This window comes from Nycticebus coucang, chromosome 18 (genome assembly GCF_027406575.1).
Source record: "Nycticebus coucang isolate mNycCou1 chromosome 18, mNycCou1.pri, whole genome shotgun sequence".
Lineage (NCBI taxonomy): Eukaryota > Metazoa > Chordata > Mammalia > Primates > Lorisidae > Nycticebus > Nycticebus coucang.
In genome coordinates this window covers 54,900,742-54,916,983 of record NC_069797.1, presented here as the reverse complement: position 1 = coordinate 54,916,983, position 16,242 = coordinate 54,900,742, and the positions used below count along the sequence as shown (strand labels likewise).

The window sequence follows — 16,242 nt, the reverse complement described above, 5'->3', positions numbered from 1 at the left end:
AGAGCACACACAACATTGATCGATGAAGTTCACTGTCTAACATGAGGGCTATTCATGGCACCCCAAAACAATTATAATAATAATATCAAAGATCACTGATCACCATGACAGATATAATAATGATGAAAAGGTTTGCAGTTTAGCTACTCGGGAGGCTGAGGCAAGAGAATCACCTAAGCCCAGAAGTTGGAGGTTGCTGTGAGCTGTGTGATGCCATGGCACTCTATTGAGGGCGATAAAGTGAGACTCTGTCTCTACAAATAAAAAAAGAAAGAAAGAAAAAGTTTGCAGTACTTCAAGAATTACCAAAATGTGAGAAGAGACACGAAGTCAGTACGTGCTACTGGGAAAATGTTGCAAATAAAGTTGCTTGAAGCAGGGCTGCCTCAAACCTTCAATTTTGTCAAAATTAATTATCTGCACTAAAATGAAGTACACCTGTATTTATCTTGCAAAGACTAACTTATTTGCATATCCTTTAATAAATAAAAGGATATAATAAAGGGCTGTTACAGAATTCTACCTGTAGAAATTAAACCCTGGGAACTTCCCTAAGTGATTCATTCTGAAAGAGCGTCTCAGTACCCAGGATGATTGTTTTATAAGTAGACCAGACAAAGCATTGGGCTTACTTTTCTATTTCCTTTTAAATCTCAATTACATTAATTATTGCAATTCCTTTTTTTTTTTTTTTGAGATAGAATCTCACTTTGTGTTTTTTCTTTTCTTTTCTTTTTTTTTTTTTTTGAGACAGAGCCTCAAGCTGTTGCCCTGGGTAGAGTGCTGTGGCGTCACAGCTCACAGCAACCTCCAACTCCTGGGCTCAAGCAATTCTCCTGCCTCCACCTCCCAAGTAGCTGGGACTACAGGCACCTGCCACAATGCCTGGCTATTTTTTGTTTGCAGCCGCCATTGTTGTTTGGTGGGCTCAGGCTGGATTTGAACCCGCCAGCTCAGATGTATGTGGCTGGCACCTTAGACGCTTGAGCCACAGGCGCCGCATCTCACTCTGTGTTTTTTTGTTGTTTGGGGGACCTTTTTTGAGACAGAGTCTCAAGCTGTCACCCTGGGTAGAGTGCCCTGGCATCACAGCTTATAGCAACCTCAAACTCTTGGGCTTAAGCGATTCTCTTGCCTCAGTCTCCCAAGTAGCTGGGACTACAAGTGCCCGCCACAATACCTGGCTAGTTTTGTCATTGTTGATTTTCTATTTTTTAACTTTATTTTTATTTGTTTATTTATTTATTTTAAGACAGAGTCTCACTTGTCGCCCTCAGTAGAGTGCTCTGGCATCATAGCTCACAGCAACCTCAAACCCTTGGGCTCAAGCAATTCTCTTGCCTCAGCCTCCCAAGTAGCTGGGATTATAGGCACCCACCACAACACCTGGTTATTTATTTATTTATTTTTCTAGAGACAGGGTCTCTCTCTCATTCAGGCTGGTCTTGAACCTGTGAGCTCAAGTAATCCACCCACCTTGGCATCCCAGAATGCTATGATTACAGGTGTGAGCCATCACGCCCAGTCTGTTTTTCTATTTTTAGTAGAGACTGGGAGCTTGCTCTGGCTCAGGCTGGTATAGAACTCCTGAGCTCAAGCAATCCACTCACCTCAGCTTCTCTGAGTGCTAGAATTACAGGTGTGAGCTATCAGACCCAACTTAATTTCTCTATTTTTAGTAGAGACAGGGTCTCACTCTTGGTCAGGCTGGTCTAGAACTCCTGAGCTCAGGTGATCCACCTGCCTCAGCCTCCCAGAATGCCAGGATTACAGGTATAAGCCGCTGCACCCAGCCCTACAATTCATTTTTAAAAACAGGTTAAGCAGCACCCACAGTAAGGTCTGACACCCAGTAGAAATTCAGAGCAGATTTATGGAAAGAGTGAATGTCGAACAAGTGGGGTGCTGGTGAACCCAGCTGAATCTCTTCTCTTCCTCCCCGGAGGAATATCCTCTCATGGATCTTTTTTAATTTTTTTATTTTTGAGACAGAGCCTCAAGCTGTCACCCTGGGTAGAGTGCTGTGGCATCACAGCTCACAGCAACCTCCAACTCCTGGGCTCCAAGCGATTCTCCTGCCTCTGCCTCCCAAGTAGCTTGGACTACAGGCGCCTGCCACAACACCTGGCTATATTTTGGTTGCAGCTATCATTGTCGTTTGGCAGGCCTGGGCTGGATTCGAACACGCCAGCTCAGGTGTATGCGGCCGCTTGAGCCACAGACACCAAGCCTCTCATGGATCTTTTGATGGAAATAAAACAAGGTGAAAAGCCTTCATGGGTTGGTGCCTGTAGCTCAGTGAGTAGGGCGCCAGCCACATACACTGAGGCTGGCAGGTTCGAACCCGGCCCAGGTCTGCTAAACAACAAAGACAACTGCAACCAAAAATAGCCAGGCATTGTGGCGGTCACCAGTAGTCCCAGCTACTTGGGAGGCTAAGGCAAGAGAATCATTTAAGCCCAAGAATTTGAGGTTGCTGTGAGCTGTGATGCCAGAGTACTCTACTGAGGGTGACATAGTGAGACTCTGTCTCAAAAAAAAAGCCTTCATGTTCTTTCAAAGCCATGTAAGGACAAGACAGCCTGAAGGTGGCTTTTTTGCTGGCTTGTGAGTTTGGATGGGCTGTGAGCTAAAGGCCTGTGGGAGGGCAGGATAAGGCCTCCACCCACAGTGAAGAGGGAACCTCTAATCTCTAGACCTACAGAATAACCAGAACCCCAAATTTAGAATCCTCATTTCTCCAGCTTTCCAGCTTCCTTTCCTTCTTGAGAAGCAAAGATTGATGTTTCTTTTCTTTTTTTTTTTTTTAGAGAGAGATTCTCACTTTGCTGCCCTCGGGAGAGTGCTGTAGCATCACAGCTCACAGCAACCCCCAGCTCCTGGGTTTAGGTGATTCTCTTGCCCCAGCCTCCCGAGTAGCTGGGACTACAGGCGCCCGCCACAACACTCGGCTATTTTTTGTTGCAGTTTGGTCGGGGCTGGGTTTGAACCCACCACCCTCGGTATATGGGGCCGGCACCCTGCTCACTGAGCCACAGGCACTGCCTGAGATGGATGTTTCTTGTAGCCCCAGAACCAAGACAATGGAACATCGGACACAGAAGCATGGCCCACTCAGTCTGCAGGACTGGGTCTGCCGGCTTTCTGGATATTTGGTGCAAAAAAAAAAAAAATAATAATAATAATCGGCCAGGCATGGTGGCTCATGCCTGCAGTTCCAGCACTTTGGGAGGCTGAGGTGGGAGGATCATTTGACATCAGGAGTTGGAGACCAGCCTGGTCAAAATAACAAGAGTCTGTCTCTACAAAGAAAAAGAAAAATAAACAAAATTTTTGAAAAAGCACAAATTAACTATCCATCCTCAAAACCCAAATTATATGATTCATAGGCAACCCTGCTGCACAAAGAAAGGACACAAAATGGATAAAGTGCCAGAAGCATTGCAAGTGTTTCTGGAACAAATTCCTTCCTTGCCTGGTTATATAGTCCAGATTCTCAGTTTCTGAAGAAAATCATTTCCTATGATATAAACATCCAAGGAGCAAAGAGCGTAGGAGGTGTGGGACCATTGCTCAGGGCAGATTTTGTTCTTTATTTTTTGTTTGGGCCAGTGTTGTCTAGGCCATCATACAGTGGCACTGTCACAATTCACTGAAACTCCCAACTCCTGGGCTCAAGGCCATCCTCCTGCCTCAGCCTCCTGCGTAGCTGGGACTACAGGTGTGCACCAGCACACCTGGCTATTTTTTAATTTTGTGGGGATGGGGTCTTGCTATGTTGCCCAGTCTAGCTGAAAACTTCTGGCCTCAGACATCCCTCCCTGCCTCTGCCTCTTAAAGGGCTGGGATTACAGGTGTTAGCCACCACACTCTGTCTCGAGTCAAATTAAAATCAAGCACCAAGGGCGGCGCCTGTGGCTCAAGGAGTAGGGCGCCGGTCCCATATGCCGGAGGTGGCGGGATCAAACCCAGCTCCGGCCAAAAAAAAAAAAATCAAGCACCAAAAGGCTGTAAAGTAATTCTTCCTTTCCTTTGTTTATGACAATTTACCAAAGCCCCTTTCAGAGAGTAATTGTGGGATTAGTGGTGGCTCACGCCTATAATCCTAGCATTCTGAAAGGCCAAGGTGGGAGGATGCCTTGAGCTCAGGAGTTCGAGACCAGCCTGAACAAGATCAATACCCTATCTCTGCTAAAAATTAAAAAAATTAGCCAGGTGTTCTGGCAGGCGCCTATAATCTCAGCTACTTGGGAGGCTGAGGCAAGAAGATCACTTGAGCCCAGGAGTTTGAAGTTGCTGTGAGCTAGGCTGATGACATGGCACTCTAGCCTGGGTCAACAGAGTGACACTAGTCTTTTTAAAAAAAGAGAGAGAAGACGAAGAAAGTAATTCTGCCTTAGAGACCTCAGAGAAGCAGAAAACCTCCCTCCCTCCCCCCAAACTTCTAGTTCTTCTCCTTGGGTGTGATGGTTAAAGACATATCCACTATGGTATTTTCTGTTACTTTTTCTTCTTTTCAAGCAACTGTGTGGATGTGACAACCAGCAATTATAAGAACCCAGATGAATGCCGGTCTCTTGCCCCAGTTTTATTTCCTGTGCTCTAGTAAAACAAAGCTCCTCATCAGTCTGGCATAGATGGCACTCCCACCACTGCCTCCACACCCGCTCAAAATAAAAGGATCCCTTGGATAGGGCTTTACAGCTTTCAAAACACTTTCACATGTTCAAGTCTTGAAGGCAGGGCAAGCAGAGCGCATGCCCCAGGTGGACCCATCTAAGCACCCACCGCTATTCCTCCTTGGCCCAGGCCCTAGCATGATGCTGAATTCAGTCCAAATAAAATCACACTTCATATTGATGGATCTTCTTAGTTTTCCAAACACCTTCTCAGAACAGCATCTCATCTGATTATCATAGTCCTCCATTTGAGGTTAGCACGGTGGGAATTCACATCCCTTTCTTTCAAGGATAAAAGAAACTAAAGCTCTAACTGATTTTCCCAGGCCCACTGCCTCTGACACGTAGCCCTTCTAAGAAGCTCTCATCAGAACTTCAACTCTGGCCACCACAAATGACAGAACAAAGAGAGCTAAAATTTACAGAATGTCTTTTGTGGTCCAAGCAAGGCAAAGCATCTTGTGCATTGCACGCCAGAAGGTGGAAAGGAAGCAATTATCTTTACTCGCTGTTTGGATTCCCAAGGATGTCAATCAAAACACGCCTTTGGGGGCCAGAAAAGTAGTTTTGGAAATATAGAAAGTGAGAGCCAGTGGCATGTACAGGGCTTTCTTGTAGAGTCAGTGGGACAAGATGAAATCACATGAAATAGAGGACAATACAATCTAATCCATATTTAAAACCTAAATGAGTTGGCAGACTGAACGCTCAGAATTATGGTAAACCAAAGGAGAGCTAAGAAGGAAGATTTAGTACACACTATTCAATATGGCAGCTGTTATCGACCTGTGACTACTGAGTGCCTCAAATGGGGCTGGTCCCAACTGAGATGTGCTAGTATAGATCATAAGCTGAAATGATAATGTTTTGAATATGTTGGGCTAAAGAACTTATTTAAATTAATTTCATTTGTTTGTTATTACTTTGTTAATGTGGCTACTAGAAAATATTTCCATGAGACAGGGCTAGTTTTGAATAATGATCAGTCATCAACATGTTATAAATGACTAATTAAATGCTAAGTCTTTTATGTGCATTCCTTTAATTAATTTTTGCATCATCTCCACAATTTCATTTATTCTGTTTTTTAGATGAGGAAGCTGCTGCTTTTATTTTGTTTTGTTTTTTTATTTTTTATTAAATCACAACTTTGTACATTGATGCATTTATGGGGTTCAGGGTACTGCTTTGATATACAATGTGAAATGCTTACATTGAACTAAGTAACACATCCATCACAGTGCTGCTTTTAAAGAATTAAGTATATAGCTATTATTAATAAACAAGAACAAGTTAAAACTATGTGTTTTGGAGGCCAGGTGTGGTGGCTTACACCTATAGTATTGGCATTCTGAGAGGCCAAGGCATGAGGATTGTTTGAGGACAAAATCTCCAGACCAACCTGGGGAAGAGTGAGACCCCGTCTTTCCCCCCAAATAGAAAAACATTAGCGGGTGGCGCCTGTGGCTCAGTGGGTAAGGCGCCGGCCCCATATACCGAGGGTGGCGGGTTCAAACCCGGCCCCGGCCAAATTGCAACCAAAAAATAGCCGGGCGTTGTGGTGGGCGCCTGTAGTCCCAGCTGCTCGGGAGGCTGAGGCAAGAGAATCGCTTAAGCCCAGGAGTTGGAGGTTGCTGTGAACTGTGTGAGGCCACGGCACTCTACCGAGGGCCATAAAGTGAGACTCTGTCTCTACAAAAAAAAAAAAAAAAAGAAAAACATTAGCCAGTTGTGGTGGCACACACCTGTAATTCCAACTACTCAGGAGGCTGAGGCAGGAGATCCCTTGAGCCCAGGAGTTGAGGTTGCCATGAGCTATAAAGACACCACTGTTCTAGAGACCCAGGGTGACAGAATGAGACTATCTCAAAAACAAAACAAAACAAAACAAAAAACAACCTTGGGATGTTGGGATGGAAAGTATTCACAATAAATTGTTTTGTTTTGTTTTTAATAATGATTGTCTATTATCAAAAAGATAAACTATACCTATGTAAGTTATTTTAAATAAGACATTAAGTGACCGACTATAGCTGGCTGTAGAGCCAGGACATGAACCCTGGGCCTATGTCAACTCCCAAGTTCATCCTCTTACCCAAGGGAGCCAATAGAGGCAAAGAGGCTTTGGAGGACATAGGAGGCCAACTCTCACTCACGTCAGGTCTTTGCATTATCCCTAGAAGGTGGCCAGACAGTATCTGTTTAAATACTGCCAGTAAGGAGAAGTTCATCACCTTCCTAGGCAGCATTCACCATTATTGGCAGCTGCTTATGTGGTACCCAGCAAAAGGACCCCTATAGGCCCCTAATTGTCTCAGCCTAAGTCCCCACATGTCTCAATGCCCCCCCTTGGGTTAATTCCTCAAACAGTTTTCAGAATAGAACAAGGAAGTTCCCTGAGTTCCCAAAAACTTCTAGCAACAGGTAAAACAATGGTGGAACTTACCCCAACCCCCTAGCAATGGCTGAACAATGGTGGAAAGCTTACTCAAGCAAAATTTCCCAAGCCAAGTTTGTCCTCGTGCCAGCTGCCATGATGCCACCCCCTGAGCCAACTCACTGTAACCCCGCCACGTTGTAGCCCCCTGATTGTAACCCCGTCCCTGAGCTAACCGGCCTCGTTCTGCTTCTGTTTTTGCTTGGCTTACCACATAGCACAAAAAGGGTATAAAAATCACCCTGCTCCTCTCTTCAAGGCCGTTTGCCCTTTGGGGCAGTGACCCGCCTGTGCAAGTATAATAAATCACCATCTGATTTATACCTGAAATGGGGTCTGAGATTTTCTTCCAGGTGGCAAATGAGTACACTTTATTAGAGTTCTCCTCCATCAAATAAGGATAAATATGTTCATCCTAAAATCTGCTCTTGAGTTCTGGATCCTCACAGGGAGAGTAGCCCACTTAAGCAAGGCCAAAAGGATATGCTGACTTGCTCTGGTCCCTAAGCAGAGACTGGAGGTTCAGGCATGGCAGGTTCCACGCTGTTGCAAGGGAAGGGAACCCTCATCCACCTACCCCCCACTGCTCCCTCCTCGGATGACCAGGGCATCCTGCAGACTGGCTCAGGTAAATCTTGCTCTGTGCACTGCTTCCATGATGTGGTTTTAGGGCCACAGCTGCAGCAAACACTTAAATTTCCATTCATGGTAAGGCCTCCCAGCCCTGAAAGGATAATTATCTGCCTGCTGCACTGATAGGATCCCATCTGGTGAAGGCTGAATGCTGTTTCTTTTCAGAAAGGCAAGCTCCTGGCCTGGCTTTGACAGATTCCCTCAGCTACTGTAAGGGGGGAAAAATCACCGAGGTGGAGGGGGCTTGGGGAGAAGGCCTAGAAAGGAAAAGAAGATGAATATGGGATGATAATGAATTCCTGTGATCTCACTCTCTCTTATTCCAGTACATGCTCCTCTGCAGAAATTGGCGAGGCTGCCTTGCCAGCAGGAAGCTGAAAATGTGCCCAGGTAGACAGAACCTCAAGTTCTAAGACAGCCTGTGAAATGCTGGCTGCCCACTGACAGGTGAATGTCCAGGATCAAAAACAAGAGGAGGGACCCGCAAATGGGACTCTCCATGGACTCTCCATGGGTCTGCTTTTCTGGTCTGTGCCTCTCCCCCCCACAGCCCTCTCAGTGACAACAGAGCCATGAACAAGCCCTACCATTGCCCCTTCCCTTCTCTTCTCCACTTTCTACAGCAAAAAATAATAAAAGCAATGCCCTCCAGGAGTTTTCAGTAAAGAGTCTGCAGTCTGTAATTTGATCCCCAGTTCCATTTTACCTACTGAGTCTGTGGCAGGCCCTGCGTGTGGTTAGGATTGCAGGCCAGCCATCCGCTTGTAACCAGGATTGCAGGCTGATCCTAAGAGTTGGTGTCTTAGTCTGTTTTATGCTGCTAAAGCTGAACACCACACACTATTATTCATAGAAATTTATTTGGGGCCGGGACCCATGCCTCACACCTGTAATCCCAGCACTTGGGAGACCAAGGCAGGTGGATTGCCTGAACTCACAGGTTCGAGATCAACCTGAGCCAGAGCTGACTCCATCTCTAAAAATTGCCAGGCATTGTGGTGGGCGCCCACCAACTTGGGAGGCTGAGGCAAGAAAATCGCTTAAGCCCAGGAGTTTGAGGTTGCTATGAGCTATGACCACACCGTACTCTACCAAAGGCAACAATTGAGACTCTGTCTTAAAAAAAAAAAAAAAAAAAAAAGGGATTTATTTGGGGCAGTGCCTGTGGCTCAGTGAGTAGGGCGCTGGTCCCATATACCAGAAGTGGCTGGTTCAAACCCGGCCGTGGCCAAAAACTGCAAAAAAAAAAAAATTGTCATAAATTGGGTGGCACCTGTGGGTCAGTGGATAGGGCACCGGCCCCATATACCAAAGGGTAGCAGGTTCAAACCCGGCCCCAGCCAAACTGCAACACAAAAATAGTCAGGCGTTGTGGTGGGAGCCTGTAGTCCCCGCTACTCAGGAGGTTGAGGCAAGAGAATCGCCTAAGCCCAGGAGTTGGAGGTTGCTGTGAGCTGTGACGCCACAGCACTCTACCGAGAGCGAAAAAATGAGACTGTCTGGGGCGGCGCCTGTGTCTCAAGGAGTAGGGCGCCAGTCCCATATGCCGGAGGTGGCGGGTTCAAACCCAGCCCCAGCCAAAAACCCACAAAAAAAAAAAAAAAAAGAAAAATGAGACTGTCTCTAAAAAAAAATAATAATAAATAAATAAAAACATTTTTTAAAAAAGGCATTTATTTGGCCCATAGTTCTGGAGGCTGGATAGTCAGTGAGCATGGTACTAGCATCTTTTGAGGGCCTTTATGCTGTGTCATCCATGGTAGAAGGCGGAAGCCCAAGACAGTGAGTAAGAAAGGGTCAAGCTTGCTTTCATAACAACTCGCTCTCTCAATAATAAACCCACTTCCACACAACAACACAAACCCATTCACAAGAGCAAACCCCCATGATCTAATCACCTCTTTATACAATCACAGTGGCAATTAAATTTCTTTTCTTTTCTTTTTTTAATTTTTTTTAGTAGAGACAGAGTCTCACTTTACCGCCCTCAGCAGAGTGCCATGACGTCACAGGACTCACAGCAACCTCCAGCTCTTGGGCTTACGTGATTCTCTTGCCTCAGCCTCCCGAGCAGCTGGGACTACAGGCGCCCTCCAAAACGCCCAGCTATTTTTTGGTTGCAGTTTGGCCGGGGCTGGGTTTGAACCTGCCAACCACGGTATATGGGGCGGGCGCCCTATCCACTGAGCGAGAGGCGCTGCCCTTTTTCTTTTTTTTGAAACAGAGTTTCATTCTGTCACCATGGGTAGAGTGCTATGTCATCATAGCTCACAGCAACCTCAAACTCTCAGGCTCAAGAGATTCTCTTGCCTCAGCCTCCTGAGCAGCTGGGGCTACAGGTGCTGGCCACAAGGGCTGTCTAGTTTTTCTATTTTTTTTTTTTGTAGAGACAGAGTCTCACTTTACCACCCTCGGTAGAGTGCCATGAAATCACACGACTCACAGCTCTTGGGCTTATGCAATTCTCTTGCCTCAGCCTCCCAAGAGCTGGGACCACAGGCGCCTGCCACAATGCCCAGCTATTTTTTTGTTGCAGTTTGGCTGGGGCCAGGTTTGAACCCGCCACCCTCGGTATATGGGGCCGGCGCCCTACTCACTGAGCCACAGGCGCCACCCGAGAATAAATAATTTTTTTTAGCTGCCTGTGCCATTTCAGTGCAATGTGGAGAGGGCACAGTCATTGTCTGCCGAGTCCAGGAATGCCCATCCGGAAACCCCTGTAGTGATGATCAGCTCACCTGGCCACGTGGAACAACCTTTTTCTGCCCCTGAGTAACACCTACTGCTCCGCAAAGGGAACCTGCTAGAAGACGTTCCCTCACCATCTCAGAACAACCCGACACCTTGTTTCATGTCGGCTGTCATGTGTACAAGGAATAATATTAACACTGAGCACACGTACTATATGTCAGACACTGAGCTAGGCATTTCCATATGTGCTAGAAGCCTAATACTCAGGTTTCTTAAAATTTTGATTCTATTTTTGTGGTTTGGGTTTCCATTTGGTTTGACATTCCATCCTCTGTTGGAATATTATGGAAGAGACAATAGTTCCTTCAGGGGCTGAACACATCCTATATATGTGTGTGTACATGCGTGTGTATGTGTGTGTGTGTGTGTGTGTGTATGAGCCACCCTGAGAATCACCCTAGGCAGTACCAAAACTAGCATATGGTTTCTGCCCCACACGGCCTTATCCTGCCTTGGAAGAAACCTGACTTGAGTCTACAAAAACTTAGTACTGTCCTTCTCCCATGCTGCAGGGCTTGTGATCCCCATCCTAAGGAGCTTGGGAGTCCACCAGGATGGGTAAGACAAATTACACAAAGAAGTAGATCTACTCGGCAGAGGATACCGTCACAGCAGATGTAGAAATATCACCACAAAGGGCAATATTAAAAGACAATAGTAGCAACGTGTTGCTGGCAAAATCAGGAAAGTATTGGGGTTGTGGCATGTGAGATGTAGATTGTTACCGAGGACTCCAGTTTGCTCTACCAGCCATGTACTATGGACTCTAGAGGCCACATACTGGGTTCTACCCTCCAAGGCCTCCTTCTTACAGTCATGCTGGTGATGGTTCTTACTGTGTGTGGCAGGCTTGGGTCTCATGTGCCTTTCTTTGATGAGTCCCCTGACTGCTCTGGGCCATCTGTCCTTTGCCATGGGACCCTTGCTGCTGGTGGAGACGGTGCTTGGGGTTTGCTTGTTAACCCCAGAAAGCTGGGAGATGCTGCAGTGCTCTGTGTCTGCAGCAGGTGATTTGCTCCTGGAATCATTGGCTTTGTGTCACAGTGAGACTTACAAGGGGTTGGACATGCTGCTGGAGGGAAGAGTTACACCTGTTGAAGTCAGGGCTGAAGATAGCCCCATGATTAGGAATTTCACGGGCAGAGTGATGGGGGAGGGGACTATAAGAAGAGAGGCACTGGGGCAGGAACCAGGCTTTTTCAGAGAATTTCAAATAGAGGAATTTTCTGGAACTATGGAGAGTAGAAGGGGAGAGAGAACCTTGGTGACCCATCTGGAGAAGGAGGCTGGGAAATTTTGTAAAAACATGCTGAGGACTTATACAGGCAATGGAGAACTGACCAAAGAGCCTAGGAGAATTGTCACCGGACCTGAAGAATGTTAACCTGGCACAAGAAATACCAGGGCTTGGAAGGGAGTTAAAAACGGAGGCCAGGAGACCAGCCAGAGGCCCTGAGTACACACGCCATTGTAGCTGTGGCTTACTTCTCTGCAGCCACCACTGGAATGTGGGACTTCTGAAATAGGCCCCCTACTGGCTCTCGACACCTTGGGAATGGGCCTTTTTAAAAAAAATTTCCAGGGCCTGGGCGGCACCTGTGGCTCAGTGAGCAGGGCACCGGCCCCATATACCGAGGGTGGTGGGTTCAGGCCCAGCCCCGGCCAAACTGCAGCAAAAAAAATAGCCGGGCGATGTGGTGGGCGCCTGTGGTCCCAGCTACTCGGGAGGCTGAGGCAGGAGAATCGCCTAAGCCCAGGAGTTGGAGGTTGCTGTGAGCTGTGTGATGCCACGGCACTCTACCGAGGGCAATAAAGTGAAACTCTGTCTCTACAAAAAAAAATTCCAGGGCCTGACATAAAGTAGGTGCTTCATTAATATTTGTCAAAAGGGAGAGAGGGAATAGGAGGAAGGGAAGGAAGGAGAACAATGAAGAAAGGCAGACCTAGGACAGGCCATGGTGATGGTTCAGAGGAGCCAGATAACGAAGGCCTTTCTGCAGGGAAGTAAACGTCAAAGTGGGGGAGCCACAGATATTTCAGTAAGAGGATCTAGGGGACTTGGCGAGTGACTGGATGTGGGAGGAAAGCAGGAACAAGGAATTAATGACTGGGAGAATGATGGGGCCATAAATAGAAATAAGACAAACAGGAGCAGAAGTGGGCTGGTGGGGAAAGGCGGAAGAGGATGCTTTTCATTTTGGATGTTTTGAATTTCAGGTGCCAGCGGGGTGCCCCAAGTAGCTGCTCAGCCAGCAGCTGGACAGGTGGAGAGGCCGCTCTGGAGGGAGGTCAGTGCTAGATGCCCAGATTGGGGAAGGGTTTGCAAAGAGGACTTACAGGCAATCCTGGGAATGGGTGAGATCACCCAGCAGGGAAGGGAGGAAATAAGAGGCAGGAGGGCAGAGGAGGAATGCCAGCACTTGTGGGAAGAGAACAAGCAACTTTTGGAAAGAGAAAAGGAAAATCAGGAAAGTGCCAGATCCTGATAGCCAGGAGGAATATTTCAAGCAGGGAGAGGTGATGAGCAGAGCCAGATGCTTCAGAGGTCAAGTGAGGCCCAAGCCGGAGAAAGATCCCGAATCTAGCAGCAATAGGAGGTTGCAAGAGTCCTCAGAGGGCACTGTGACTGTGGTGCTGAGGGGGGACCCAGACTGTGCCAGTTAAGGGAGAAGTGGGAGGTGAGAGCGGGAGGCAGCCAGCTCAAACACACTCTCTGAAGGGCTTTGGCAGCAATGGGGGGAAGAATGAGAGAACCATGGCTCAAGGGGGAGGCGAGTTGGAGGAAGACATGTTTTTAAAATGGGTGAGTCCAGAACAGAATTGTGGGTGGAAGAGAAGGAAACAGTGAGATGGAAAAGGAAGGAGACTGAGGGCATTTGGTGGAGCAGAGAAGGTCCCAGATAAGGAGGGGGAATTCAAGAGAGCGCATTTTGAAAAAAGCGTACAAGTCAAAGCAGCACAGAAGTGGTGATAGTAAGTCCTTGTATTTGAAAGCAGTGAAATGCAATCTACAAAAGCATTTTTTTTTTTTTTTGCAGTTTTTGGCCAGGGCTGGATTTGAACCCACCACCGGTATATGGGCCAGCGCCCTACTCCTTTGAGCCACAGGCGCCATTCTACAAAAGCATTTTTATATGCTTTATCTCATTTAATCCTTATAAGGGGTGGATTGCCTGAGCTCATAGGTTTGAGACCAGCCTGGGTCAGAGTGAGACCCTATCTCTAAAAATAGCCGGGTGTTGTGGCAGGCGCCTGTAGTCCCAGCTACTTGGAGGCTGAGGCAAGAGAATCGCTTAAGCCAAGAGTTTGAGGTAGCTGTGAGCTATGATGCCGTAGCACTCTACTGAGGATGACAAAGTGAGACTATGTCTCAAAAAAAAAAAAATGCAAGGAAGTTAAATGATTTACCCAAGATCACCCAGCTAATCAATACAAAAACTTGGGCTCAAAGAGTTACTCGAGAGACATGCCGCTGGCACAGTGGCTCACACCTGTAATCCTAGCACTCTGGGAGGCTGAGGCAGGTGGATTGCTTGAGCTCAGGAATTCAAGATCAGCCTGAGCAGGAGCGAGACCCAGTCTCTACTAAAAATAGAAGAAGAAGAAAAAAAAAAAAACTAACCAGGTGAGGAGGTAGGCACCTGTAGTCATAGCTCCTTGGAAGGCTGAGGCAAGAAGATTGCTCAAACCCAGGAGTTCGAGGTTGCTGTGTGATAGGATACCACGTCACTTTACCCAGGGTGACAAAAAAGAGAAACATGCATTGATAAAGTGCCTGCAGTGCCAGTACCGTGTCAGGTACTGAAGGTCCCATAGAGAATGAGAAATGGCTCCTGCCCTCAGGGAGCTCACAGTCCAGGGGACTGAGCTCAACTCTACTGACAAACATACTCCAAAAACATGAATGTGTGCAGAGGGGGGCATTAACTCAGACCAAGGAAGGGAGAGAGGTAGGATGCCAGGGAGGCTTTCAAGAGGAGGTAAAGTTCAAGCTGAGTCTAAAAGGACAAACAGACAAACAAAAACAACCTAGCTGCAAAGTGGGTACAGGAGGAAAGACATTCCCAGCATCGGAAGTGGTGTGCAGGAGCCTGGGGCCTTTGGGACCTGTGAGCAGTTCACTCTGCTGGACTGTGGGGTGGGTGTGGCTGGGGCAAGAAGAGTGTGCCAAGATGGAGCAGGGGAACATGGCAGAGCTACTCTGAAGAATTAGTTTCTCCTTTCCTTAAACCAGTGAAGGGTTTTAATCAAGGAAAGGATATCATCAGATTTGCCTTCTAGAACAATTATTCTGGAGGTCCCATGGAGGAGGGTTAGAGAAGGATGTTGTGGGAAGCAGGGAGACCAGTTAAGATGCAAATATAGTGGCCTGGGCAAGAGAGGTTGAGGGCCTGGACAGGGGCAGCAGTATTTGTAATGGAATAGGGAATGGATGTCCTTCTGTCTATGAAGAAAGAACTAGCCAGTCTTGGAGGAAGAAGAAGATAAGGAAATAAGGAAAGGAAGGGTCTTGGATGATTCTCTTCTTCTAGCAGGAAGAGATGTAGATAATGAAGGGAGTAGAGAGTTGGGTAGAAAATAAGTTCGAGACACGTTGGATTGAGAGCCTATACGACATCCAGGTACAGATGTCCAGGAAGCAGTTGCATATGGGTATCTAGAGCTACCAGGAGAGGATGACCTAGAGATGTACGTTCATGGGCCGTCAACATGGGTAGTGATTAAAGCCACTGGTGAGGAGTGTTTGGAGGGAGAAGAGGAAAGGGTCCATCACACAGCTATGAGGAGCACTGGCATATATGGAGTGTGTGAAAGAGAAGAGAACTGAGAAGGAGAGGCTAAAGAGGCAGGAGAGAAAACAAGGAGAAAGTGATGTCCAAGAAGACAAAGAAATCCAGGGGCTCACATGAGAGAGCAAGAACCATCTTTGATTGCTTTCATGGAGAGGGGAGGTGGCTTCCCCAGCCTGGTCAGAGAAGGCCTTAGGAAACAGAAGAGAAGATAAAAGTCCTCCTCTTTGCTGTGTTTTCTTGATTCGTGCTGCAATAATCAGTCCATTCACAGAAAATAAAGCACGATATTTGCCAAAATGTGGAGAATCAGATGTTCAAAATGTTTCAAACACGCTGAAAATGGAGACCATCCAATGTGATCGTGCTGTCCTTAAAAATGTTCCTTTGATGAACATTAAACTGTTCTGTTTACCAAAAACATTAACAAGGAAAATAAACAACAGGGCTATTTAGGAGTATTTCAAAATTGAAGTTTAAACCAGAGAGAAAACAAGCAGAAAAAAAAAAAAATCCTAAACTAAGCATTGTAGACCTCAGCTGTCCTTGAAATATTTTCTTTCGCCTAACATTACATAATTCTTCGTCAGCCAAAGAGATCAGTTTCACATGCTAAAAATCACTATGTATGTGTCGTACTTCAAGGGCAGGCTATGGAAAGGAAATAATATAAAGAGATGTTAAAAGATTTGGGAACCAAAGCACAGAGAGGCCTGAGAATTGTCTTGAGAAACTTTAAGGATTATTATTGAAAAATAAGTAATATAAACCTCCATTTCAGTTGATATAATTGATCCCTGTTAATTGAAGAAAATGACCAGGTTCATACATTTGCAAAGGAGAGCTTTATTTTCTCATAAAGAGCTGCAGCCTGTGGGTCGCCATTCTAACAGTCCGAAAAGCAAAGCCCCAGCCAGAAGTCAGGAATATGTGTTTCAATATATTGTTCCAA

General features: G+C 46.5%; 1 protein-coding gene across 1 annotated transcript in view; it reads left to right on the top strand.

Annotated features, from left to right (window-relative positions):
- Positions 1–13,565, top strand: part of PLXDC1 (plexin domain containing 1) — a 103,210-nt gene extending 89,645 nt beyond the window's left edge. The window contains exons 14-15 of the mRNA XM_053569435.1: positions 12,718–12,788; positions 13,539–13,565. Coding sequence (XP_053425410.1) covers positions 12,718–12,741 — 24 coding nt within the window. The 3' untranslated portion in view covers positions 12,742–12,788; positions 13,539–13,565. The remainder of the gene's footprint in view (positions 1–12,717; positions 12,789–13,538) is intronic.
- Positions 13,566–16,242: the final 2,677 nt, after the last annotated feature.